Source organism: Lagenorhynchus albirostris, chromosome 8 (assembly GCF_949774975.1).
Source record: "Lagenorhynchus albirostris chromosome 8, mLagAlb1.1, whole genome shotgun sequence".
NCBI classification, from domain to species: Eukaryota; Metazoa; Chordata; class Mammalia; order Artiodactyla; family Delphinidae; genus Lagenorhynchus; species Lagenorhynchus albirostris.
The window spans coordinates 23,184,365-23,209,596 of record NC_083102.1 but is presented as its reverse complement, the minus strand read 5'-3'; the positions used below and the strand labels follow the sequence as shown (position 1 = coordinate 23,209,596).

Sequence of the window (25,232 nt, the reverse complement as noted above, 5' to 3'; positions counted from 1 at the left end):
CTTTATTGAAGTATAACTGACATACGATACACTGCACGTATTTAAAATGCACCATTGATGAGTTTTGACAGATGTATGTATCGGTGAGCTCATCACTGCAATCGAAATAAATGAACATTTCCATCACCCCAAACAGTTTCCTTGTGTCCCTTTATAATCCTCAAGGCAACCACTGATCTGTTTTCTGTAACTCGAATTTATTTGCATTTTCTAGAATTTTACAAAAATTGGGGAGGAGGGGTAGTGAACAGTATTTGTATCTCATGGTATATTTCTGAGTTGGCTTAAGAAACTAAAGTGTGACCATTCAAAGTGGTGTTGTTCTGGTACTTGAATCCAGATGGCCTATAATGGGATAGAAGGCCTTTGATGTCTGGCTTCTTTTGGTGGGGGGCAGGGGGGTGCCGCATTGTGCGGCTTATGGGATTTTAGTTCTGCTGACCAGGGACTGAACCCAGGCCCCTGGCAGCGAGAGCTCAGAGTCCTAACCTCTGGACTGCCGGGGAATTCCTGATATCTGGCTTTTTAATGAGAACCTAATGTTTAATCGACATAGCAATGGCTAACATTCATTAAAAGCCAGCTCTGTGCCAGGCACTGTTCTAGCACTTAACTTCTATTTATTTGCTTAGTTAGCCTCATAACAGTCCTATGAGGCCAGCACTGTTATTATCTCCATTTTACAGATGAGTAAATTGAAGTACAGTTAAGTTACTTGCCCAAGGTCACATGGCTAAGAAGTGGTAGAGTTAGGATTCAAACTCAGTATGACTTTAGAACCACCGCTGCCCCTTGGATATATCTAGAAAACTCAAGCTCTTTGGTTGCCCCAAGAGCAGTGACAGTGAAGCATTACATAACGGATTACACAGTCCAGGAGCCAGGGTTCCATGTTGAATGGCAAGCATTTGCATTCAACTCAGACCTGATTTTGAGGTCTTTGATGACCAAAACTGAATGTCTTTATACTGCTGCAATTTTACCTGAGTAATCAAGAATTAATTCTTCAGTACTTGGTTTATCTTTCTTGGAAATTGATTCCCCATACATTTTCATGTTTTCTGGAAGTCTTTTAAGATTTGACCTAAATTTTTCTTTTCTAGATGATCCAGACCCTGATGATGGATTTAACTATAAACAGATGATGGTTAGAGATGAGCGGAGGTTTAAAATGGCAGACAAGGATGGAGACCTCATTGCCACAAAGGAGGAATTCACAGCTTTCCTGCACCCTGAGGAGTATGACTACATGAAGGATATAGTAGTACAGGTGGGTGGGGTGAGAGCAAGGATTCTCAATGGAAACTTTCTCTTTTTGTTGCTTACACTTTCCTCTTTAGCCTTTCCTCTGTATTTAGAAGAATGACTTGCTATACAAGTGCTGGCCAGATTGAGTCCAAGCTCTGTCACTCTGTTTTTCTGTGATCTCGATGGTGCTTTAAGCTTTCTGTTTAGTATGACAATACGTACCATCAGATTGTGTATTTTGCCATTCATTGGTGGCTTCGTACTGTAAGCATGAGGGGAAATCCTATTTTTTAAAAAATCAGGCACTGAGTAATGACAGTGATACTAAAGAATTTTCACAGAAGGCAGTTACTGATAAAACATAGACTATAGCTGTAGATGTACTCACTGGTCACATCTCCTGTTAGAGGTAAGCATGACTAGGGCTACCAGATCATCATGGGCTTGATGGGGTAGTTCACTATTAAGTGTTCCTTCAAGAAGACTTAGTTATTTTAAGCTGAAGCATAAAAAATTGATAATATTTTACCATTCTTTCAGCTAGAAAAACCACAATTTCCTATGGATTAACCATACCCACACATCTACATAAACGTGTGTGTGTGTGTGTGTGTGTGTGTGTTTTAATGAATGACAAATAATTGCCTAAACTAACTCATCCAGATACTAAGTCTAATTACTCTCTTCTGTTTAGGAAACAATGGAAGATATAGATAAGAATGCTGATGGTTTCATTGATCTGGAGGAGTATATTGGTAAGTCTGTTTCTAGTGTTTTTCTTAGAAGAAGCTGAGAAGCTTTGGAAGATATGTTCACCAATAGAAATAATTTACCCCATGGGTCAACTCTCAGCACATCATTAAGTCAGACCGGTGTGAGGAATAGGGGGTCATGATAAAGTGTCTGTAGCAGCACTGGCAAATCAAAATGTAAATGTGAGCCACATATATAATTTTAACTTTTCTAATAGCCACATCAAAAACAATAAAAAGAAACAGATGAAATTTATTTCAATAGTGTATTTTATTTAGCCTAAGATTCCAAAATACTATAATTTCAACATTTTATCAATATAAATCATTGAGGGTTTTTTTTCCTACAAATCTTCAAAAGTTTATTTTACACTAAAGCACATTTCAGTTTGGACCAGTCACATTTCAAGTCCTCAGTAGCCCCATGTGGCCAGTGGCTACTGTAGTGGACAGCACTGAAATAGTACATCCCAGATGCCCTGTGGAATTGACAGTAAGGAGTTGCAGGGAGCCTAGACTGGCATTAGGAAACGGAAATAGGACAAAAGAGACAGTTGGGTGACTAAGAGCTGTTGATTCCTCTTAGTCTTTCCTTTTCGCTGTATTCTATTCATGTTTTCTGTCTAGATTCTCTAATTTGTTTCCTTTCGTCTTTTTTTTAAAAATCACTCCTTTCTGCCATTTTTCCTTTTAGTTGTCTGGTTTTCTTTTCTTTTCTTTTCCTTTTTTGACCACACCTCGGCTTGTGGGATCTTAGTTCCCTGACCAAGGATCGAACCCTTGCTCTCAGCAATGAAAGCTCGGAGTCCTAACCACTGGCCTGCCAGGGAATTCCCAGTTGTCTGTTTATTTTAGATACTACTATACCTTCAAGTTGTCTGTTTATTTTAGATGCTATACCTTTCTCTCAAGTAAAGCTTTTTTTTTTTTTTTTGGCCATGCCGTGCAGCATGTGGGATCTTAGTTCTCCAACCAGGGATCGAACCTGTGCCCCCTGCAGTGGAAGTGCAGAGTTTTAACCATTGGACTGCCAGGGAAGTCCCTAAAGCTATTTTTATTATCCTCAAAATAATTTCAAAATTTTCCCATTGCTTTAAAAAAAGGAGCTGCCTCTTAGCAAGTAGTTACACAATTAGTGTGATGGAAATTAGCATAAGTAAAGGAGAAGAGATGGAAGATACTACAGATGTCTTTGTTACAAATGTTATTCCATTTTAAAAGATATTAGATAATTTTATATTTCCAATTATTATTTTTACTCATAGTAACTTAATTCTAGTGCACCACTGGTTTTGTGTTTCATAAGACAATTTGTTTTTAGGCTTCTGATCTTTACCTGGAATGTTTAAGTGTGAAAGGGAGACTTAAGCCCTTACCTCTATCCCTGTATGTCACTTCAGTCCATTGAACAAGTCACTCCTTTACTCAAATTTTGTCTAATTATACCTGCTATTTATTTTCTAGAGTTATTCCAGTTGAATTACTCCTTGAATACTCTTTTCTTCTAAGACTCCATGACGTACTTTGAGAGGGGTAAGCAGTGGGAAGATGGAATTTTTTTCCAAAATGATTTTTTTAGTGGAGTTCATCAGCACAGTGGAAATAAATGCCTGGGTGCATTTACTGAGCCCATTTCAAAGTCGACTGTTTCTTTTTTTTTAATATTTTATCTTTTAATTCTTGGTTTTTGCCATTTTATCACCATTTCTAAAACGGAGGAACTCATTTTAAACCTCTTGAGAGGAATTAAGTTTTATAACAGTTAAGTACCATCATTTACCAAGCATTGGGGCCAAATAAAGAGATACTTCTATCTCCCTCCCATCGTATAGATCAATTGTTTCTTGAAGCTACTGAAACTATCAACTGTGTGTGTATGACTTTGTTTTGCAAATCATCAACTAATGCAAACGCTTTTACATCTTGCGTGCCGGGCTTTGTAAAGCTAAAAAGTCTCCCAAACAGTATCTTCCAGTTTCTAGGGGTATGCTAGTTTCTGCCCTGTTGAGAGGAAAGATCAAAAAGAAACAAATGGTCTTTGCCTCTTACATTTAGCATTAATAAGTCCCCAGAGTTATACTGTTGAGCCATTTAAATTTATTATATAGAATTGCAAGCATACACAAAATTAAATAGAATAGTATAATGAATCTCCTGTACTTACGCCCAGTCCCAGCAGCCATCAACCCATGGCCAATCCTTTTAAATCCATATCCACGTCTTACCTCCTTTATTATTTTGAAGTAAATCCCCATCAGCATCTCATTTCATCTATAAACATTTGGTTATATCTCTCTTAAGATACATATGTATCTCTAAAAATTTTTAAATAAAATCTCAAAAAATTAGTAATTCCTTAATATCATTATATAGGTTGAATTTTTTTTAATTGTATTTATTTGTTTGTTTGTTTATTTATGGCCATGTTGGGTCTTCGTTTCTGTGTGAGGGCTTTCTCTAGTTGCAGCGAGCGGGGGCCACTCTTCATCACCGTGCGCGGGCCTCTCGCTCTCGCAACCTCTCTTGTTGCGGAGCACAAGCTTCAGACGCACAGGCTCAGTAGTTGTGGCTCATGGGCCTAGTTGCTCCGCGGCATGTGGGATCTTCCCAGACCAGGGCTTGAACCCATGTCCCCTGCATTGGCAGGCAGATTCTCAACAGCTGCGCCACCAGGGATGCCCAGGTTGAATTTTTTAATAGAAAATTAAATAGTATTAATTCTTATCCTTACTCTTCTAGCTTTAAGATGCACTTACATTATGTTGTATATTCTAGCTTCTATTAAAAACATGTCTTTCAGGAAATTCCCTGGTGGTCCAGTGGTTAGGACTCGGCACTTTCACTGTGGGGGCCGGGTTTGACCCCTGGTTGGGGAACTAAGATCCCGAATGCCGTGTGGTGTGGCCAAATTAAAAAGAAAGAAAGAAAGAAAGAAAGAAAAATACGTCTTTTAAACGCACGTTTTCCTAACGTGCGTTTCCTAATACACATGTATTCCCTATTTCAGAATTTCCCAATCTGTATACAGTGAAAGGTCTCCCTGACCCTCAGGACAGCTAGGGCAAGGTGCTGGCCAGTGGATCGTACAAATACTGTGTTTTCTGAATGTGCTGTAGCATGAAAAAAGAATTGGCAAGACCTGCTCTGAGACTCCCAATTTGTGTTGAAGACAGAAAGGAGTAGTTCTACTCTTAACCCTCAAGTTCAGGAAAATGACAGTGCCAACTGTAAAATGCTGGAAATAGTAGAATTTAGTAACAAGTTTGATGTCCTTTATTCAAGGGAAAACAATCCATGGATCGGGGGAGTAAAGTACCTCACAAGCAGTGGAGCATTCTTCCTAGGGGGTTTTGGGCAAGAGCAGGCTTTATAAAACATTAGAGGGGCAACTCGGATGCAGGACATGATTGGCTAGGAGGTCAGGGATTTCCTTATAAAGATAGCAGGTCATCTTTTCTAAGGGTAAGGTAAGTTGACTGAAGCTGAGCTGGAGGGTTGTGATTGATATATGTTAGGTTTTCTCAGCAGTGTGGGCTGACTTAGGTTTAGATTTGTGGCATGGGCCGGGCCACTGGGGCAGCCTCCATTTTATGGGTCCCAACATACAGATTACTTTTATCACAGGTAAATAACTGTTTAGAAGTTACTTAGACTTATATTAGGTGTGTTCCCATACCTTACATGAAATGCATGTACACTTACTTTGATATAGTGTAATTTAGGAGTCTTCAGACTTTCACTCATGTAATTCCCAAAAGAATTTTGACAGTAGCTAAGCCTGTGCGCCACAACTACTGAGCCTGCACTCTAGAGCCCGGGAGCCACAACTACTAAGCCTGTTTGCTGCAGCTACTGAAGCCCGTGCGCCTAGAGCCTGTGCTTTGCAACAAGAGAAGACACTGCAATGAGAAGCCCGTGCACCGCAACAAAGAGTGGCCCCCGCTCGCCGCATCTAGAGAAACCCCACACGCAGCAACAAAGACCCAACGCGGCCAAAAAAAAAAAAAAAAAATTTTTTTAAATACTTAAAAAAAAAGTATACTCTGTAATTGGTTGGTGGACAGTTTGACTTATAGACCTCTCAAGTTTTCTTTAGGATTTAAAACCAGATCTTTCTAAAACTAGTGGTCAGGTTAATTAGTAGTGAAATGGAATGTAGGGAACAACTATCTTATGAAAGTTGGTCTTTACCTTTCTTTTTATTTATTTTTTTAAAAAGAAATTTATTTATTTATTTATTCTTGGCTGTGTTGGGTCTTCATTGCTGCGCCTGCTTTCTCTGGTTGCAACGAGCGAGGGCTACTCTTCGTTGTGGTGCACAGGCTTCTCCTTGTGGTGGCTTCTCTCACTGCGGAGCACAGGCTCTAGGCACGTGGGCTTCAGTAGTTGTGGCACGCGGGCTCAGTAGTTGTGGCACACATGGGCTTAGTTGCTCCACAGCATGTGGGATCTTCCTGGACCAGGGATTGAACCCATGTCCCCTGCATTGGCAGGCGGATTCTTAACTACTGCTCCACCGGGGAAGTCCTGGTCTTCACCTTTCTTGACGCTAGTCATCTCCCTTTGTTTCTGCATTTTTTTTAAAGGATCCTCTTTGCTCTCATATCATTCAAGACCAACAGCTGGAAATATTCTTGTTGCAAGATCAATAATCACACATCAGGAAAACTCCTTGCTTCTTAAGGTCTCTCTGACCTAAAATACCCTTATAACTGCTATTAGGTTCCAAACTGATGAATGAGGAAAAAGGGTCAGGTCAGATTTGCATGGGGCAGTCTTTGAGAAAAGACAAACTCATCTTCTGTATGGATGTGTATTCACACAGGTGACATGTACAGCCATGATGGAAATGCTGATGAGCCAGAATGGGTAAAGACTGAGAGAGAACAATTTGTTGAGTTTCGAGATAAGAACCGAGATGGGAAGATGGATAAGGAAGAGACCAAAGACTGGATCCTTCCCTCAGACTATGATCATGCAGAGGCAGAAGCCAGGCACCTAGTCTATGAATCCGACCAAAACAAGGTAAGTCTGTCCAGGCCCAAACAATCTATCAGTGATCGAATTCTGTTTCTAGGGGATTGCCTAAAAAATTCCTGTTAAGGTACATAGAGCATTTAAGGTCTTAATTAGTTTGAGTCTGCTATGGATCTAAAGTTGGCGATTGAAAACTTACAGGGCAGCGCTAGCTCTCTGATCTCATTTTAGAAATCCCTTTGCCCAATGTTCCCAGCATTGGAGAAACTTAGGCCTCAGAAAGAGCCTCTGGATATAGCCTGTGCCCAGCATGCATCATCTGCTATCTTTGGAACCCCAAGAAATCTTCTTTGCTTTTTTGTTGTTATTTCCTTTGTTCTTTTATCTTTCACAGGCTCATTTTGCCTACTCAAAGCTGGTTGTTTCCTTCTTAAATCAAATATGCTTTTTAAAATTAAATCATTTGTAGGAGCTTATAAATCAGCTTTTCTCTGAAACCTGTTAAAATTACCCTTGATCAATTATCTGAGAAGGCATTCAGTTCATTAAAAGAGTGGTGTTACTACTGAGCCCTGTCACCTTTTTCAGAGATTTGAGTGCTCTCCTTAGAGCAAACTGAAAATCAGTCTAAAGTTGGGGGATTCTAGAATTCTAAATGTTCTTTTATTTAGACTGATCTTCGGTTTTAATGTAGTTTCTTTTTTCTTTTTTTTAAATTATTTTATTTATTTTTGGCTGCGTTGAGTCTTTGTTGCTGCGCGCGGGCTTTCTCTAGTTGTGGTGAGCGGGGGCTACTCTTCGTTGTCGTGCGCAGGCTTCTCATTTGGGTGGCTTCTCTTGTTGCGGAGCACAGGCTGTAGGCACAGGCTTCAGTAGTTGTGGCTCGCGCAGGCTCTAGAGTAAAGGCTCAGTAGTTGTGACGCATGGGCTTAGTTGCTCCACGGCATGTGGCATCTTCCCGGACCAGGGCTCAAACCCGTGTCCCCTGCATTGGCAGGCGGATTCTTAACCACTGCGCCACCAGGGAGGCTCCTAATGGAGTTTCTTATTGAGGCTTTTTGAGGGTCAGTCTGTTTTGAGTTCTTGCTCAGTCACTTCAGTAGCCAGGTGCTGTGTCCTGAGGCATGTGAGAAAAGGAAACTGATGTAGTCATCCCTTGGGAATCTAGCCTAGATAATTCTTGAGATGAGTATCTGAGTCTTCATTTGGGGTTCTGTCTGGAATCTGATTGGTGACTAGGTCATTTTGGAGTTGAAGACTGTGCTTGATATTAGCATATTTCATTGTTCCTGTTAGACAAAGACTTGATTCACTTTGAAGTATTTTTCCTGGCTATTCTTGACTATCTCTTACCCATATCTAGGAGATGTCCCACATTTTGCTCGAAAGGGAGCGTTTTCTTCTCAAAAAACAAACCCATATCCCTAGCATAGAGCTATTGAGCTATATTATTTCCATCCTTCCACTTAACTTCCTTGATAAGAAAAATGTATCAACTGCTGTTTACTTCCCTCTTTGCGTGTGTGTGTGTGTGTGTGTGTGTGTATGTGTGTGTGTGTTGGGGGTGGGCAGTGAGGATTGAGTTCACATTTAATTTAGTGGGAATTAGAATCGTAAATCTTGACTAACCCCTGTTGTATGTTAACAGTGTTCTAAATTTGAAATAAGAAATATATTTTGCATCAATTCACTGTTCTCTCTACTTTCAGGATGGCAAGCTTACCAAGGAGGAGATTGTTGACAAGTATGATTTATTTGTGGGCAGCCAGGCCACAGATTTTGGTGAGGCCTTAGTACGACATGACGAGTTCTGAGCTGCAGACAGAGGAACCTACATTTCTTCAAAAGTAATTTATTTTTACAGCTTCTGGTTTCACATGAAATTGTTTGCGCTACTGAGACTGTTATTACAAACTTTTTAAGACATGAAAAGCTGTCTTAAAAATCCCGTCCCCATTCCTCCTCCTCTCTGAGGGACTGGAGGGAAACTGTGCTTCTGAGGAAAAACTCTAATTAGTACACTTGTGTTTGTAGATTTACACTTTGTATTATGTATAACATGTGTGTTTATTTTTGTATTTGTTCTCTGGTTGGGAGTATGATATGAAGGATCAAGATCCTCAGCTCACACTTTGTAGGCAAACGTTAGCCCTTCACTCTGTCTCAACCCATATCATATAATTTTTATAATTCTGAGTTAATTAATTTTAAGCCTGAGATCAATAAGAAATGTTCAAGAGAGAGAAGAGGGAAGAAATAGTCCCCACAATTTATATTTAGAGAGATAACACTTAAACTTGCCTATTGAAAAGTACCCTGCATAATAAGTAGGAGGGGCCGAATATTTCATTCAGCTGCTCCAGGTCCAGGTCCTGGCATTGTCTGGGCAAGGACCGATCCCTGTGCTGTAAGAAAGCTTGGCTCAACTTGATTTCATTCATTCTTTTTTTTTCCTTCCCTGTAAGACTAGCTGTTTGCTAATTTTGTCAAGCACAGCTGTGGTGGGAAGAGTTGGGGCCACTGTCTTGAAAATCAGTCAAGTACTGAGTGTGATCTCTTTACAGAGCTATACATAGAAACAGCTGGAAAACTAAAGGAAAAATACAAGTGTTTTTAGGGCACATGCTTTTTTCTGGGTATGCATCTATTGAAGTGCACAAGACTGTCTTGCCTATTGAATCACTGTAAGTGCCCCTATTCAGCTCCTATTTCCCCAGGTGTTCCAAGGAATTAATCTGCACTGCAGTTAAAATGTACTCCTTTCCAATCATGTCATTGAAAGTGCCTTTAATGAGAGAAATGATCACTGAATGAGGATTCTCTTAAGAAACTCGAAGATAAAATAAAGAAGATTATTTGGACCACCTTAAATGAAAGCTTAGAACCTCCTAGTGTGGTGGGATTTTTTTCTTTCCTTTCTCCTTTGGACGGTGGTTAAATAGCAGTATTAGTTAGGGGCTTGGTTGCAGTGTTCTTATCTTGTGGGCTGGTTTCCAAAAACCACATGCTGCTGAATTTACCAGGGATCCTCGTACCTCAGAATGCTAACCACTTACTACCAGGCCTGTTTCTGTGTCAGCTGGAGAGCTTGAGCTAAGACTCAAAGATGAGAGGGCTCTTTGGTTTGAGGACCATCGCTCACCCTTCCTGCCTTCGACCCATCACTCCCTACGTTCCCATCTCCCCACTGCCAAAAAAAAGTTTATCATGAATCAACATGGCCAACCCTGATCAAAGAGAGGGACATTGTAGAAGGAGCTGAAGAAACCACCTCTGTTCCCAACTCACTTTACCTATATTTTACGTAACAGGAAACTGTCCTTTTTGGTCCCTTTCATACAGATGGACCTCTTTTGAGAAGAATTATTATATTCCAAGTTTTTAGCCCTCAGGTTACTAAGACAAATATATATATATATATCCGTTATTATTTCATATATCTTTCTGGATAATACATTCAGGTGGTGCTGGGTGATTATTATAATCTGAACCTAGGTGTATCCTTTGGTCTTCCACAATCACGTTGAGGTGGGCTACTTGGCCTGGTAAAAAGCCGGATACCGTGTAACTCCACCCCAGCCTTTGCATTGAGCTCTTGAGAGTGGATACATTCTTTTAACCCCAGTATAAGGGAGTGGAAATTCTCTGCCTTCCAGATTCCCCATTTTTGTTGTTAAGAAGATCAGGGATAATTAATAATGCCCACCAACCCTGGCTTGGAGAGGGCACGTCATGAATTGTGTGGCAGGAGATCCTCATAGGTCACTAGGTACAGAGAACCCAGGCCTTATGTTAAAGTCACGCACCTAGAAAGCAAACCTCCATCTGCTAAGACAGCAACTTCTGGATGCTGGGTGCTCATCAGTAAGCATTGTACTCTAATCTCTAATGATCCCCCTGGATTTTTTTTTTTTTCTTTTGGTTTAAATCAAGCCTGAGGCTGGTGAACAGTAGCTGCACACCCACATAGTGTGTTCTGTGAATGCTAGCTCTCTTGAATTTGGATATTGGTTATTTTTTATAGAGTGTAAACCCAGTTTTATATTCTATAATGCAAACAGGTACCTATCTGTTTCTAAATAAAACTGTTTACATTCACTGGGTTATGAATGTCCTTTATTTTCTTAAGAAATGGAACTCTTGCTTAGAATTATGGGTGTTATAAAATGGCACAGAAAAAGAGCTCTCCTAGAAGGTTTATCATACCCCCCACCCCAACCCAGAGAAGTTACTGCCTTCTCCCAAATTGGTTACTCTTTTCTTCCTATTCCTGAAATCTTCTAGCATCCTTCTACAGCTGTAACCCTTCTCTGCTTCCCTTAGGCCATATAACTGGAGAGGAGCCCAGCTGCTCATTACATAATTGCCTGATACCAAACACAAGCCATTTCTGAATGTACACACATTTATCTTGATTTTTATTTCAAAAAGTCTCTTCTTCAGGGGGTGGGGAGAGGGAGTATAAGGTAAAACAGTTTTTTGAACATTTTGTATAGTTTATAAATTGTATTAGATGTGCAAATTCATTTTGAGAACATGAAGGGAATTAAACCATTAACTTTAGTAAATACACAGCTTAAGACAGATATATAGGTTTAGCCAGATAGGAGGTGTGGGGGGAAAGGAAGCACCTGGAATATTCATGCTGGTACAGGGGTTTGTGGGCATGGCTGTCCCAGCCAAAGCGATAGCAATTACTGGCAGTGACAGCATAAGAAAGTTCTTTCAAACTCATTTGGGACCTACTAAAGGGTTTTTTTAAGGTTTTGTTTTGTTTTGTTTATTTATTTTTGGCTGCATTAGGTCTTCGTTGCTCTGCTTGGGCTTTCTCTAGTTGCGGTGAGCGGGGGCTACTCTTTGTTGTGCTGCGTGGGCTTCTCACTGCGGTGGCTTCTCTTGTGGAGCACGGGCTCTAGGCTTGCGCACTCAGTAGTTGTGGCTCGCGGGCTCTAGAGCTCAGGCTCAGTAGTTGTGGCGCACGAACTTAGTTGCTCTGCAGCATGTGGGATCTTCCCGGACCAGGACTCGAACCCATGTCCCCTGCATTGGCAGGCGGATTCTTAAACCACTGCGCCACCAGGGAAACTCTAAAGGTTCTTTTTTTAATGTCTCTCCCATTTCTAAAGTATTTCCATAAGTTTGTTTTAATTCAAAATGTATCATCTTTGAACAGATCCCCAGTAGGGAAAAAATGTTACTAGAAAGGAAAATAATTGTTGTGTACACACTGAAAAATCATCAGCCAGACTGCTTTACAGTTGCCGTGTATGTAGAAATCTGTTCTCCAAGTGCTGTAAATTCTGCCACTTAAGAGTAGAAACTGGGCTTCCCTGGTGGCGCAGTGGTTAGGAGTCTGCCTGCCAATGCAGGGGACATGGGTTCGTGCCCCGGTCCGGGAAGATCCCACATGCCGCGGAGCGGCTGGGCCCGTGAGCCATGGCCGCTGAGCCTGCACGTCCAGAGCCTGTGCTCCGCAACGGGAGAGGCCACAACAGTGAGAGGCCCGTGTACCACAAAAAATAAAAAAAAATTAAAAAAAGAGTAGAAACTGATGATTGTTGAAATGGCCTTTGGGGTGGTCTGAAGTAGACCCAGCTGGAACAGTAGCTTTGTGTAGGTAGGAAGGAAATAGTAGGAAAATGGAAAATTGACCTCAAATTGCTATCACTCCCCTTCCCGTTTTCTGTGTTGTAGTAGTTCGGTTTTTGACAGGCAAGGTAGAAATTTCCTTAAATGTAAAATCCTTGTTGCTGCAAACAGGCCAGTATGGGGCCAACTTGGCTAGAAGAGACGGTAGAAACTTCCATTTTCTGGGAGCTAGACATGTCAGACTCATCTGTCATGGGCCTTCCACACACCATCTCCATGATGCAAGCTTGGAACTGGAGGAAAGAGCAGAATTGGAGATAGTCCCCTTGGTAGAGCGGTACAGAGGAGATAACATCAGGAAGCATAGGGGAAAAAAGATCTCATTCTTTGTATCCTCAAAGCCTTGCACAACGCCTTATACACAGGATCTCCTCAGGTGGTTTTGATTATATCTTCCCAATACTGAGAGCTAGCTATATTCCAGGCTAAGACTATGCACTACTCCTGGGTCTACAGTGATGATCCCTACACATTCTGGCTAACTCTGAGAATGTGTAGAATTTCACTGTTGGGAGACCTCACAAACCACCCTGCCCCATAAGAGCACTGTCAAAAGTGACCCCAGAATAGCCCCGCCCACCCACCCCACCATTACTTGAAAGCGCTCCCAACTGGGGAAGGACTGCCAATTCCGTTTCTGTCCGGGAGGTTTCGCATTCGTTTTGAATCCATCTCTGGAAGTGAGGAAACAAAATAACAATTCTCAAAGCAGAGTGTTAGCTCTACACGGCAGGAACCCTCCTTGATTTGTCTGAGTTTGGGTTATTAGCTTAGATTCAGGATTTGGGATAGGAAGCCACCTGGTACCTTCAGATGATAAGCTGTTTTAGAAACGTACGCATGTGTTGTGATCTCTGTGTTTCACATAAATGGTCGTGCAGACTAGAAGTTGGAAAGGATTAAGAACTCGTGAAATTTAGGGGCACTGCTGATCTATCAGTTTTTCAGTGAAACGGAAAGCCTTTTCACTTCTCATCCTGCCCTTTGGAGCAACTCGAATTTTATGGCTCAAGTTGTCTTCCCTGGGTTCTGTGATCTTGTCTGGATGACCACGCCTTCATCCCTGGGCTTACTTACCAAGTGCTTTCTAGCCTGCTGAGAGTTTCCATGCCTTCCCTGTTGACCCCAAGAAACCCTTTGAGTGGAGTCCCAGGTGCTTGGAGTTAAAAGTCATTGTTGAGAAGAACCAGGTCTTAGGAATATAAATAGAGAGCTTTACCTGCTTATTCATGAAGCAGTAGATGATGGGATTGTAGACGCAAGCACTCTTGGGGAAGAAGGCAGGAATGGTGACAAACCGTAAGTCCACCCCGTGGTTACGGTTGTTGACTATATACATGGCCAGGGCAGCATAGGGCGTGTAACAGAGACAGAAGGATCCCACCATCATCACCACCTTGTGGCTCACCTCCCGCCCAGCCTTCTGGGTTGTAGCTGCCTCCTGCTGCTGAGCTGCAACCTGGAAAGAGCACAGAAAACATCACACCCTCTTATCCCTGGCCCTGAACTCCTAGATCTCTGGACTCTTCACCTAGGGGGCCATCTACTCTAATTGTCTCTCTGCTGTCCCAGCTTTTGGCCTAGTCCCTCTGTTTCCCCCTCCTTGAGGAAGGCAAGATGGAGGCAGCTCTCTGGTCTGTGACGATGGAAAAGATCACATGCGTCTCTCGATATACCTGAGCAGGAATGACTCCGCCTTATTCTTCATTTCATCATCTCCCTGTCCCCACTTCCTTCACTGCTTTTTGATACCCCTCTACCTGACTGGACGTTTCCAAATGTTTTATGTTCTAGAGCACTTACCCGCTCTTCCCTCTCACCTAGAGCCTTGTGATCCCTTCCTCCCTGACCCTCACGAAAGGCACTCACAGCTCTGAAGACCCCCAGCAGCTGAGAGTAGGAGAAGCAGATGAGGGAGAGAGGCACAGTGTAGCAGAAAATGAAGAGAAACCAGGTATAGTACTCGCTGTAATATTTGGTGCCCACGGTGCAGGGACACTGAAGACCCTCGGGGACAAACCTGCAAGGGACCAAGCACTTACTCACTGTGAGGCTCGATTAGTCGAGAGGGAGATGAGATTCTTGGGTTGTGTTCTCCACTTAGAACCCAGAATGACTTCAGGCAGCGGGTATTTTCTGTCCTCACCAGCGAGCCTTTAGCAATTGCAACTGCGGGGTAAACTTTAGCACTTGTCTCCCACAGCCCTTTCCCTTATTTATTCCACCAGCTCTTTAAAAATTAGAGGTCAAAGACTATACCCAATTCTCTTCCCGCCCTCACAACCTGAGCTTCTAGCTACGTCAGCAAAGCGGCCCCGCACTCTCACCGGCTCCAGCCAAAGAAGGGTGGGATGGAGACACCAATACCAATGGTCCAGGTGGCCAGGAACACCATCAGTGCATGCTTGGAGCTGAAGCGGAAGTTGCCGAAGGGCTTACAGATGATGATGTAGCGCTCAAAGACCAAGAAGGCCAGTGACCAGCCTGTCACCAGACCTGTGATGAAATGTGAGGGTAAGAAGGTAAACAGCCCCACTCATCCTGGCAGGCAGAGTGGAATACAGATGGGGTGGAGAAAGCACAGGGAGGGAAGGTTGGAGTGGTTAGTGAAGTAGAGTTTGGGACTCGGTCAGACTTCTAGTCTGGGTGGCTTTATATCTCAGTATGCAAAAGAGCACCAAACTTCTATCCCCCAGACTCCTCTTTGGGGCCCACTCTCACCCAACAGCCTGGCCCCTGGTTCCAATCATGAAGCGGTGTCCTTTGCCTCCCCCCAGCCGCCTTCTCCTGCAATACCTGCTGTACAGCCCAGGAAGGCCCCCAGAGCACAAACATGGCGGCCGAAGACAAAGTATCCATGACAGCTGGTGATGAAGACGACAAAGACAGAGAAGATGCAGTAGATGAAGCCCCGCAGGGATACATTGACCAGAATGTAGTTGAGTGGCTGCCGCAACTTTCTGTAGCGCAGTGTGGCCACCAGCACTGTGGCATCGAGTGGCGTCCCTACAACGAAGACAAAGCCCGTGAAGGCTGCCTGGAGGTGGAAGGCCCAGACAGGGGCGAGGCGGTACTGAGGCCCATCCCACGGCCCCACCAAGATGTTCTTGAACAGAAAAAACTCCTCCTCCTCTGACATCTTGCTCATGGGATGTCCACCACCCCCTCTGATTCCCCTTATAGATCATCCTCCCACCACCACTTCTCCCTGACCCTGCCAAAGAACCTCTCCTCCAAAGCCACTTTGGAGCTCCCTGAAAGATCAGTGCTGATCCTAAGCTTCCTAAGGACAAAGTTTGGGATTAAAGACCCTAAGCCCCCACCTAAACCTTTTGTGACCCCAAAGCCGATTGTATGTTCTTCAGAGGATAAGAGTGGGCTCAAAGGATCCGGACATGCAACGGTCAGGTGCTGTAATGAATAGGAGTGGGCTCATTGGGGCCTGGGAGATGCTGACCCATGTTTAATGAAGACCCTCCATCGCTTTTTTTCCCCTTTGAGTGGACCTATGGAAGGCACCCTTCTTCTTTGACTTCAGGCACTACTACATCCTTGTAGGTGTTTACACCCCATCTGCCCCTTTGTGGAAGGTGCCCCCTAAGTGTCCCTCTCCAGGGATCTTGGGCTCACAGCCAGCCTGGGAAGCAGCCTCAGGCTGCAGGAAGGGGCAGGGAATGGAGAGTTCCCTGGAGCACCTTAGTAACAGCCTTCATGGAACAGTTCAGGGGCAGCTCGACAATGCCTAGAGGTCTAAGGCACCCCAGGCTGCCAGTTTCTTCATGGTGAGTCTACCCAGAGAGGGAACCTTTCCTACTCAGACCTCCCCCAGCCAGGTCGAGGTTAGTTTGCTCACTGTCCCTCTCATGCCATGTTCACACCTGCCCCTGCCCTTAGCTCAGCAGTGCCCAAGCTGCCAGTCATCCTGTCTGCTCATCCAAGACCTGCCCAATGAATTACGTAATTCACTGTCCAGAAAGTCAACACAAACCAACTGTTCTTCAGATTATGACAGGCAAGAATGGGGTTTCACAAAGGAGACATCGGTGTGATATAATAATGTCCTCAACAGCATTCCTGAGTAGCACAGCAACCAGTTTCACAGGATCAGGTCTCCTGCTGACTATTACCCTCAATATGGGCTCCACACAAAGCACGATTCAGAACTGGACATAAACCAGAACCATTCGGCTGGGGGCCAAATACCAGCTCTGCCAGGCTACTCTAATCCAGAGGACATTTCGACTCTCTAGAGGCTTGAAAGGCATTATTCCCTAACCTCTCTAATCATTGCTTCTCCCTGCTTAGTTTTTTATCAAGTGGATTTCTGTTTCAAGTGGATTGTATATGCCTGGGGCTCAAAATTCAAAAAGTACAAAAGAATATACAGTGAAAAATACATCTCTTTCCCACCCAGGCTCCCAGTTCCCCTCTCCAGAAGCAACCAGTGTTCACTTTTTGCCGTGTTTTTGATGCGTAGGTTGAAATGATGTGTTGAGCTTGAAATGTGTTGTGACAATGTTGTCTGTTAAATACTGACCAGTCAGACTCTCCAGGCAAGTGGTGAGATGAGAGAAAGTTCTACATGCTCTTGTGAAAATGAGGAATCGTCCAAGGATTTGCCTGAATGAAAGCCATCCTCACGCCTGGGAGGAAAGAGGAGAAACCACCCCCACCCACCCCGCCCCGAGGTAGAGCCATGACTCTTCCTAGAGAATTTCATCTGCTGGCTTTGAAATACAGAGACAAATGAACCACTGAGGGCCTAAACTCCTACAGCCTAGATCAAGGCCACAGTAATTTTAGCCTGGAAAACAATGCATGGTAGATGGCAATGGATTTCCACCAGGGCGGCACTCCTCTCCCCCACCCTGTTACCCTGGAGACATTTGGAGGTATGTGGGGTGGGAGGGGGGTGTTTTATGGCTGTTGGCAAAGAAGGGGATTACTGGTATTGAGTGGGCAGGACACTGCTCTGTACAGGCCACACTGAGAATGATCCTGCCTCATATTCCAATAGTACCCCCAGAGAAAAGCACTGGCTGGGACCCAGTCCCGGTCTCAGCCCTGAAACATTCTCAGCAAAGTCCCCCTGGCGCCCTTGCTGGGAGACACCTCACTCCTTGGCACACCCAGCGAGAGAAACAATTAGGAAATGTGTACTGAGGTAATGGAATGACGCGTTGAGTGGCTTTTATTTATAAGCCAGTTTAAAGCTGGGGAACAGCTACCCAAAAAAGTCCCTTTGGTTTGAGAATAGATGAGCTGTTGCTTTTCTCTCTGGCCATGATTGGTTAGTGGAGCCAGTCGTCTGGTCCAGACACTCTGGATGGGGATAATAAAACTTCATCCCCTGGGTACAAAGGAATGTTAGCCAATATGTTCTCTAAAGCGAGGGCCATTCTTCCCCATATCCAACAGACGCGTTGGTTTATTAGGAAGCCTGCTTTTGCATGGATGGTGGGAGGGTTTCTTTAGGCTTTTACCTCGAGCCAAGTAATGAAGATCCCCCTGAATATCTGTTGCCCCTGGTGGTTTTTTGGTGCACACTCCTGGCTTGCTTTCTTTCCCTCATTCACGCATTCATTTATTCCACAGACATTTGCTAAGAGATGCCTACAACAGCAGTTGTGCTGTGAGGATGAAATGAGATTAATCTGGTAGAGTGCTTACCTAAGGCCAGGTACACAGAAATGCTTGGGAGTTGTTTGTTTCGTCAGCAGGATTGCCAAGTGCCAGACACGAGGCTGGATCCAAAGATCAATAAGACAGATCTCTGTCCCCCCAGAAGCTCCCAGCCTCCTAGAGGGAACCCCCCTCTAAGGGGTCAAACAAGGGTCCTGGAGGTGTGATGGATGTGGTACAGTGGCAGCACAAAAGAGAGAGCCAGACAGAGCCTACTGGGTCTCCTACAAGGCCCCAGTTTCTGATGTGTGACCTCTCCCCTCACTCTCATTTGGGGAATCCCAGCCTGAAGAACCCCACCCAGGCCACCCTTAGCCGATCGGCAGGCTCTTCCCTGAAGCTTTCCTGGGTGGGATGAACAGGACAGGCTGGGGTGAGGGAGGAAGTGTGGGTATTTATTTACAGGATGTATTCCCATCTCTGGTTTTCTAGAAAGTCTGGATAGCAGTGTTTAAAACACGCATTTAAAACACGCTTTGGATTCAGATAAATGTGCTTCATATAAGTCGAATTTGGGCACGTTTCTTTTTCTTACAGTGGGGTGACAGCTATCTCGCAAGGCTGTTATGAGGTTAAGTAAGATCTGTAAAGCACAGATCACACTGCTCAGCCCACGGTAAGCATTAAGTGGCAGCTTTCCGCTCATGTATTTTCTCCTTGCCCTCATGTTGCCATCATAATAACCCCTTTCCTTTGTACAGCACTTTACAGTTTGCAGAGTGCTTTCACATACGTTTTCTCACCTGATCCTCAAATTACCCTGTAAGGCAGACAGGGCAGGTGTGACTTCCCCACCTGACAGATGAAGAAACTGAGTAATTTAGCAAATATCACCTAGTCAAGGGTGATCTGGGACAGACTTCTTAGTCCCCACCTAGGAGGCAGATGAGTTTGGAGGATTTTTTCTGGTGGTCTGATCATGAGGTAAGAAAGAAGAGTGCTTCTTCATGGGTGCAGGAGATGCCAGGCAGGCCCCCTCAGCCCTGGGGTTCCCTCAAGGGGGGCTGGCTGGAGACTGGCTCCCTCCCTGCCCTTCCCCAGCAGCACCCCACGAACTCCGCTTGGCAGCCCTGAGGGAGAACTGGATGGTCACGGGGAAGATGGGACCTTGCCTAATCACCATGTGGCTCCACAGTGGGCCAGGGAGCAGTGGAGAGAGCCGAGGGGCAAGGCCTGCTGGAGTGCAGCCGACCTGGGCTGGGAGCCAGCCTGGACGGAGGAGAGAGGCCCTTCTAGGAACCACAAACTGCGGCTACTACTGATGTAGCAAAGAAGACACAGCTGGCAAAGAGTAACCCTCAGTGGCTCTTTGGTCTAGGGCTATGATTCTCACTTAGGGTGCACGAGGTCCCGGGTTTAAATCCCAGATGAGTCCTACTTTTGCTGGATTTTTCTTTTTTTCTGTTCCCCTTTCCCTGCCACACAAGTATACGTTGCCTGCCCTTTCTCAAGTTGAAGCAGAGATGACCCAGTGGTGAGTGAATAAAGGACCCTGAAGACAAGCTGCCAGTCAGTTTCCCCATTAGCCATGGCCTGTATATACCCATTATTTCCACTGAGGCTAAGCCGAGCAGAAGGGGATTGGCATAGCTCCAGGAGCTGAACCTGAGAAGGTGGAGCCAAAGGGTTCCCTCGTGTTAGGCAGAAAGCCTCTCAGAGAGCCTCAGATAGAGAGCGGGTGGTCAGAACAATCAGGGCCTGAGCTGGAGGTCAAGAAGAGGCAAACTCTCCATGTAAAACCCAAGCTATGAAATGCATTGGCTTCAAAGTCCAAAAGCTAGGCATAAAATCACAATTCGGAGTCTCAGCTTTCCTCTTGGTAAAATGGGAACAATAATATTGATTTCTTGAGAGGATGAAATCAGAAACTGTATGTGAAAACACTTTGCAAACTATAACACACCTTACAGACATAGGGATTGTTAGGAATACTACTAAAGATAAAGAGACTCTGGAAAGGAAATTCTGACAACATGACAGACTGAACTAATGTAGTTTCTCTTCACCCAGTGTCCCGTAAAACACACACAGAAATACTACATAAAACAATTTAAAAACTAACATATGAACAATTGTAAAATTGGTTTAAAAAGGGAAATTCCCGGGCTTCCCTGGTGGCGCAGTGGTTGGGAGTCCGCCTGCCGATGCAGGGGACACGGGTTCGTGCCCCGGTCTGGGAAGATCCCACATGCCGTGGAGCGGCTGGGCCCGTGAGCCATGGCCGCTGGGCCTACGCGTCCGGGGCCTACGCGTCCGGAGCCTGTGCTCCGCAGCGGGAGAGGCCACAACAGTGAGAGGCCCGCATATCGCAAAAAAAAAAAAGGGAAATTCCCAGATAGATAACAGAATTAAAGAAAGAATATAAAACTAAACAAAGGAGGAGGAGGAGAAGGAGGAGGGACTATCACAGTAGCCCATGGTTCATTTCAGACACAGATCACAAACATATACCAGGGACATGGAGATGTGTTCTAATGCTTTCAGTTATAGGCTATGTGCCCTCAGCCCACCAGAGACAAAGAGCTGGGACTGAACCCCCTGCATAAAGCTCAGAACATCAAAGATCTACCTTATCCATGGAAAGAAAACTAAAATGGCACACGCCAGTTCAACGAAGCAGAGAAAAGGGTTAGAAATCCAAGTCAACCCTGAGAAATTGAAGTCTGAACCTGAGAAAATGCTTGTGTTGCATCTGGATTTATGTTATTTGCATGATGCTGAATCCTTAAGCAGAGAAATTAAATATAAACCTGGTTTAGGACAACTTGAAATCCCTAGGAATACCACACAGCCTCACAGAAGCAAGAAAGAGCTCTCCAAGACTGTTTTCATACCCCAAGGTATATGAGAGTCTCACTAAAAAGTGACAAATCAAAAACGCCTACTGGGGCTTCCCTGGTGGTGCAGTGGTTGAGAATCTGCCTGCTAATGCAGGGGATATGGGTTCTAGCCCTGTTCTGGGAAGATCCCATATGCTGCGGAGCAACTAAGCCCGGGAGCCACAACTACTGAGCCTGCGTGTCTGGAGCCTGTGCTCTGCAACAAGAGAAGCCGCGATAGTGAGAGGCCTGCGCACCGTGATGAAGAGTGGCCCCTGCTTGCCACAACTAGAGAAAGCCCTCACACAGAAACGAAGACCCAACATAGCCAAAAATTAATTAATTAATTAATTAATTTTAAAAAAAACACCTACTGAAGAAGAACTCACAATAAAAATCTTATAAACTAGACAAGAAAGCAATCCACCTAAGGAAGACTCAGCAGACACAACAAACAGGACAATTAACACTCCAAGAACTGTGCATAATAGAACAACATGACAAGCACTGTGTAATAAGTATTCTTAAAAGTGTTAAAGATTAAAGACAAAAAAGTAAACCATAATGAAAATATTGCACTATGAAAAAAAAAAGCAGCTCATTGAGGGAAAAAAAATTAGGAAATGGAAGACATACCATTGAAGACTCAAGACATTAAACAGTAGACTAGACCCAGCTGGAAAGAGAATTAGTGAAGTGGAAGATAGAGCTGATAAAATTGTTCAAAATATGGGGGGAAAGGGGAAAGTAATGAGATAGAAAATATGAAAGAATAGTTAAAAGACATGAGGAAAAGAATATGCCTATTACACTGTCACACTGAATATATATATTGTTTCCTGAAACAGAATGAGGGAAATGTATGGGTTGGCCAAAAAGTTCGTTTGAACTTTTTGGCCAACCCAATAATGTTCCAAGAGATAATGATTGATAATTTTCCAAAATAAAAGAAAGACACAGTCCTCAGATTGAGAACTGAGCTTATAAACACATTGTGGTGAAACTGGAGAATACTGAAGAGAAAAAGAAAACTCTTAAAAGCAACAAAAAATTAAAAAAATTTAAAAACTTGTTTGCCTAGAGAGACAATTATATTGGCAGCTGACTTCTTATTAGCAGCAAACGATTACAGAAAAAAATAGAATATCTTCAAAAGTCTAAAAGAATTGTCAACCTAAAATTTTATGCCCACTAAATTTCCATTTAAGTGTTGTGAAATAAAGACCTTTTAAGACAAAGACTGAGAATGTTTACCACTCAAAGACTTTCACTGAAATGCTACCAAAGGATATACTTCATAAGAAGGAAACCGAAATAAGAAGGAAGGAATGAAATGCAAGAAGGAATGGTGAGCAAAGAAATTTATAAATATGTTTGTGAATCTAAAAAAGCATTGAGGGACTTCCCTGGCGGTCCAGTGGTTAAGACATCGCCTTCCAATACAGGGGGTGTGGGTTCGGTCCCTGGTCAGGGAGCTACGATTCCATATGCCTCGCGGCCCAAAAACCAAAACAGAAGCAATATTGTAACAAATTCAATAAAGACTTTAAAAATGGTCCACATAAAAAAATCTTAAAAAAATTTTTTTAATTAAAAAAATAAAATAAAAAAGCATTGACAGCCACTGTTAGTGGAGTAAAAATCAGTTCAGCTGCTTTATAGAGCAATTTGGCAATACCTAGTAAAGTTTAAGGTGCACATATTCTATGACCCAGAAATTCTACTTCTAGGTATCTACTTTAGAGATGTGCTTACATATATGCCAAGGAGGCATGCACAGCACTGTCCATCACAGCATTGTTTACAATATGGAATATTGGAAATTTCCCAAATGTTCAGAAGCATGGATAGCAGAAGCATGGATAAATCAATTGTGGTATATTCAAACAATGGAACAAAATTCAGCAGTTAAAATTCATGAACTAGAGCTATATGAAACAGCATGAATAAATGTAAAAAGAAAAACATGTTAAGGAAAAAAGAAAGTTTGCAGAAGAATGTGTATAATATGCTGTACTTTTTGCATCTTTAGAAGATTCACTTTTTTTTTTCTTTTTAATGAAAGAATCTAGGCATTTAGAAATAAGGGTAAAGGTGGATAAATGGCTGCATCAGTCCTCAGAGAGGATGATCTGCTGGGATGGGATTAGGAGGGAGGCTGAATCCTGGGTCCATGGATTACAAGGATTAATTCAGATTATCCCCCTAAACTGATCACCTGGCTGGCATCCCCACCACTCCTAGCCCACAGTCCACTTCCCCCCCATACCTGCTAAGCCCTTTCCTCCAGCCTCCTATCTTCATTCTCACCCTCAACCCAGTACTGGTCTGGGTTTTACTCATATTTGGGTCCTGAGAATAGACTGGTTCAGATCTCCTCTGAATGCTCCTCAAATCAAGGGTGAATCGTGACCTGCACCCCTGGAGCCAGGGAGAGATTAGTCCTAATACTCTGGATGAGAGCTCCCTGAGGAGAGCTTGGACCCCTGGATGTTACAGTTGACAACTTCCTCCCCTGTCCTTCCCTCCATTAGCCAAGAGGTCAGCAGTCAAGTTCTGCTATCTGACCCTGCTGGTTCAGTCAGGACCAGAAGGAGCTGTGCTGGGGCAGAACAAACAGCCACTCTGCTTCCAGCATTAGACTCTGTCATTCCCAGGAGCCCTGTGCCCTCCACCCTCCTAACACCAAACCCTTTCCATCATCCCTGACAGTTGCACTGCTCCCCAAGTCTGAACAGGCCTGAAATCGGCAGCGGACCCTCTGGAAAGGGTCTGTCTGGGTGGGCTTGCTCAACAGTCTTTCCCCACAACTCGATCACCTTAACCACAGGGTCTGGAGTGGAGACCTGTCCTCTGGGGAGCAAACGAAACATCTTGATCTGTGCTCACCATCTCTCAGAGCACATACGAGGCTGGGGGTATGAGAGGGAAGAAGAAAGGTGAGGAGAGAGAGACAGAGAGACACAGAGAGAGGCTTAGAGGCAACATTATGGTTAATAGGCAACATTGAACTCCTTAAGTGTGAGATCATATGTTAAAACAAGCAGAGCATTGACTGTGCTGTTGGGAGATTTACCTTTACTCATTTATTCTACGTGTAAAGGACTTTGTCAGATGCTGGAGATACAAAAAATGACTAAGATAACTTCCCAGTCTTCAAGAAACTGGGCAGACAGAAAATTAAAAACCTGACCTTGACAACCCAGAGTGACTGGCACTGCCCTAGAGGGAAGAAGGACGGGGCAGAGCACAGCAGGTGCATATAATGGGGTTAGAGTGGGGCGTCAGGAACAGCTGCTTAGAGATGACTCCCCACTGAGTGCTGAAGGATAAGTAGGGGATGTCCAGGCAAAGAAGGGCTCCCTTCTGAGGAATATAGAGGTCTTGTGAACCTGGGAGCCTGGGGGGGTGACACTGACAATATATGCCCAATGACCTTGTGCGTGGATGCACAAGAGAAGGGATTGGTGTGTGCCCCTGGCTTAGGAACCTCCCAATGCTTTTCTGGATGTGCTGGGGCACCCCGGTTCCCAAGTGTACCCTTTTTTTTTTCTTCCTGTCTGAGACCTGTATAGATGTGAGAACAATTGCTTCGTCAAGATCTGGCATACGGTAGACGTTCCTTGAATGAATGATGAAGTAAGTGAAATAAGCCCTCTGAGCTTTCACATCTCCCTTCCATGAGAGTGAAAATCAGCAGTGCCCACTGTGAGCTGGCTACAGGGGCTAGGTTAAGTGAGGGTCATGGCTCGCAGCCCCGCGGGCATGGAGCCAGGTGGGAAGGCAGGCGGTGGAGAAAAGCGCTCTTCGGACACTAAGGACTGCGTAGGGCCACGGAGCGGCCCCTCTTAAGAGGGTCCCTGCTTCTGGCTTGGTGGAGGCGCGGGGACAGCAGAGGGATCAGGGCCCCGAGGTTCGAGTATCCTGGCCTTGGTTTCCCTCCTCCTGCCCTCACGCAGCTCTGAGGCTGGGGCCGGCGGCCGGGGGTCCGCGCTTACTGCCGAGCTGGGCGGCAGCTCCGACCTGCTCCGTAGGAAGCGAGGGGAGTGTAAGCATCCGTGCTTTTGGAGAAAACAGGCCGGGAGGATTTGTCCATCCTTGTGGT

The 25,232-nt window shown here is 44.2% G+C and overlaps 2 protein-coding genes across 4 annotated transcripts in view; one reads left to right on the top strand and one right to left on the bottom strand.

Annotated features, from left to right (window-relative positions):
- Positions 1–11,076, top strand: part of CALU (calumenin) — a 28,329-nt gene extending 17,253 nt beyond the window's left edge. For all 3 annotated transcript variants that reach the window (XM_060156745.1, XM_060156744.1, XM_060156743.1), the window contains 4 exons: positions 1,104–1,270; positions 1,943–2,003; positions 6,826–7,025; positions 8,687–11,076. In XM_060156745.1, coding sequence (XP_060012728.1) covers positions 1,104–1,270; positions 1,943–2,003; positions 6,826–7,025; positions 8,687–8,791 — 533 coding nt within the window. In that variant the 3' untranslated portion in view covers positions 8,792–11,076. The remainder of the gene's footprint in view (positions 1–1,103; positions 1,271–1,942; positions 2,004–6,825; positions 7,026–8,686) is intronic.
- A 1,630-nt stretch (positions 11,077–12,706) lies between these two features.
- On the bottom strand, positions 12,707–15,774 carry OPN1SW (opsin 1, short wave sensitive). Its single transcript, XM_060157567.1, has 5 exons — positions 15,423–15,774; positions 14,954–15,122; positions 14,496–14,646; positions 13,846–14,085; positions 12,707–12,859 (listed from the first exon to the last, which is right to left on the bottom strand). The coding sequence occupies exons 1-5, from the start codon at positions 15,772–15,774 to the stop codon at positions 12,707–12,709; spliced, it is 1,065 nt and encodes a 354-aa protein (XP_060013550.1).
- Positions 15,775–25,232: the final 9,458 nt, after the last annotated feature.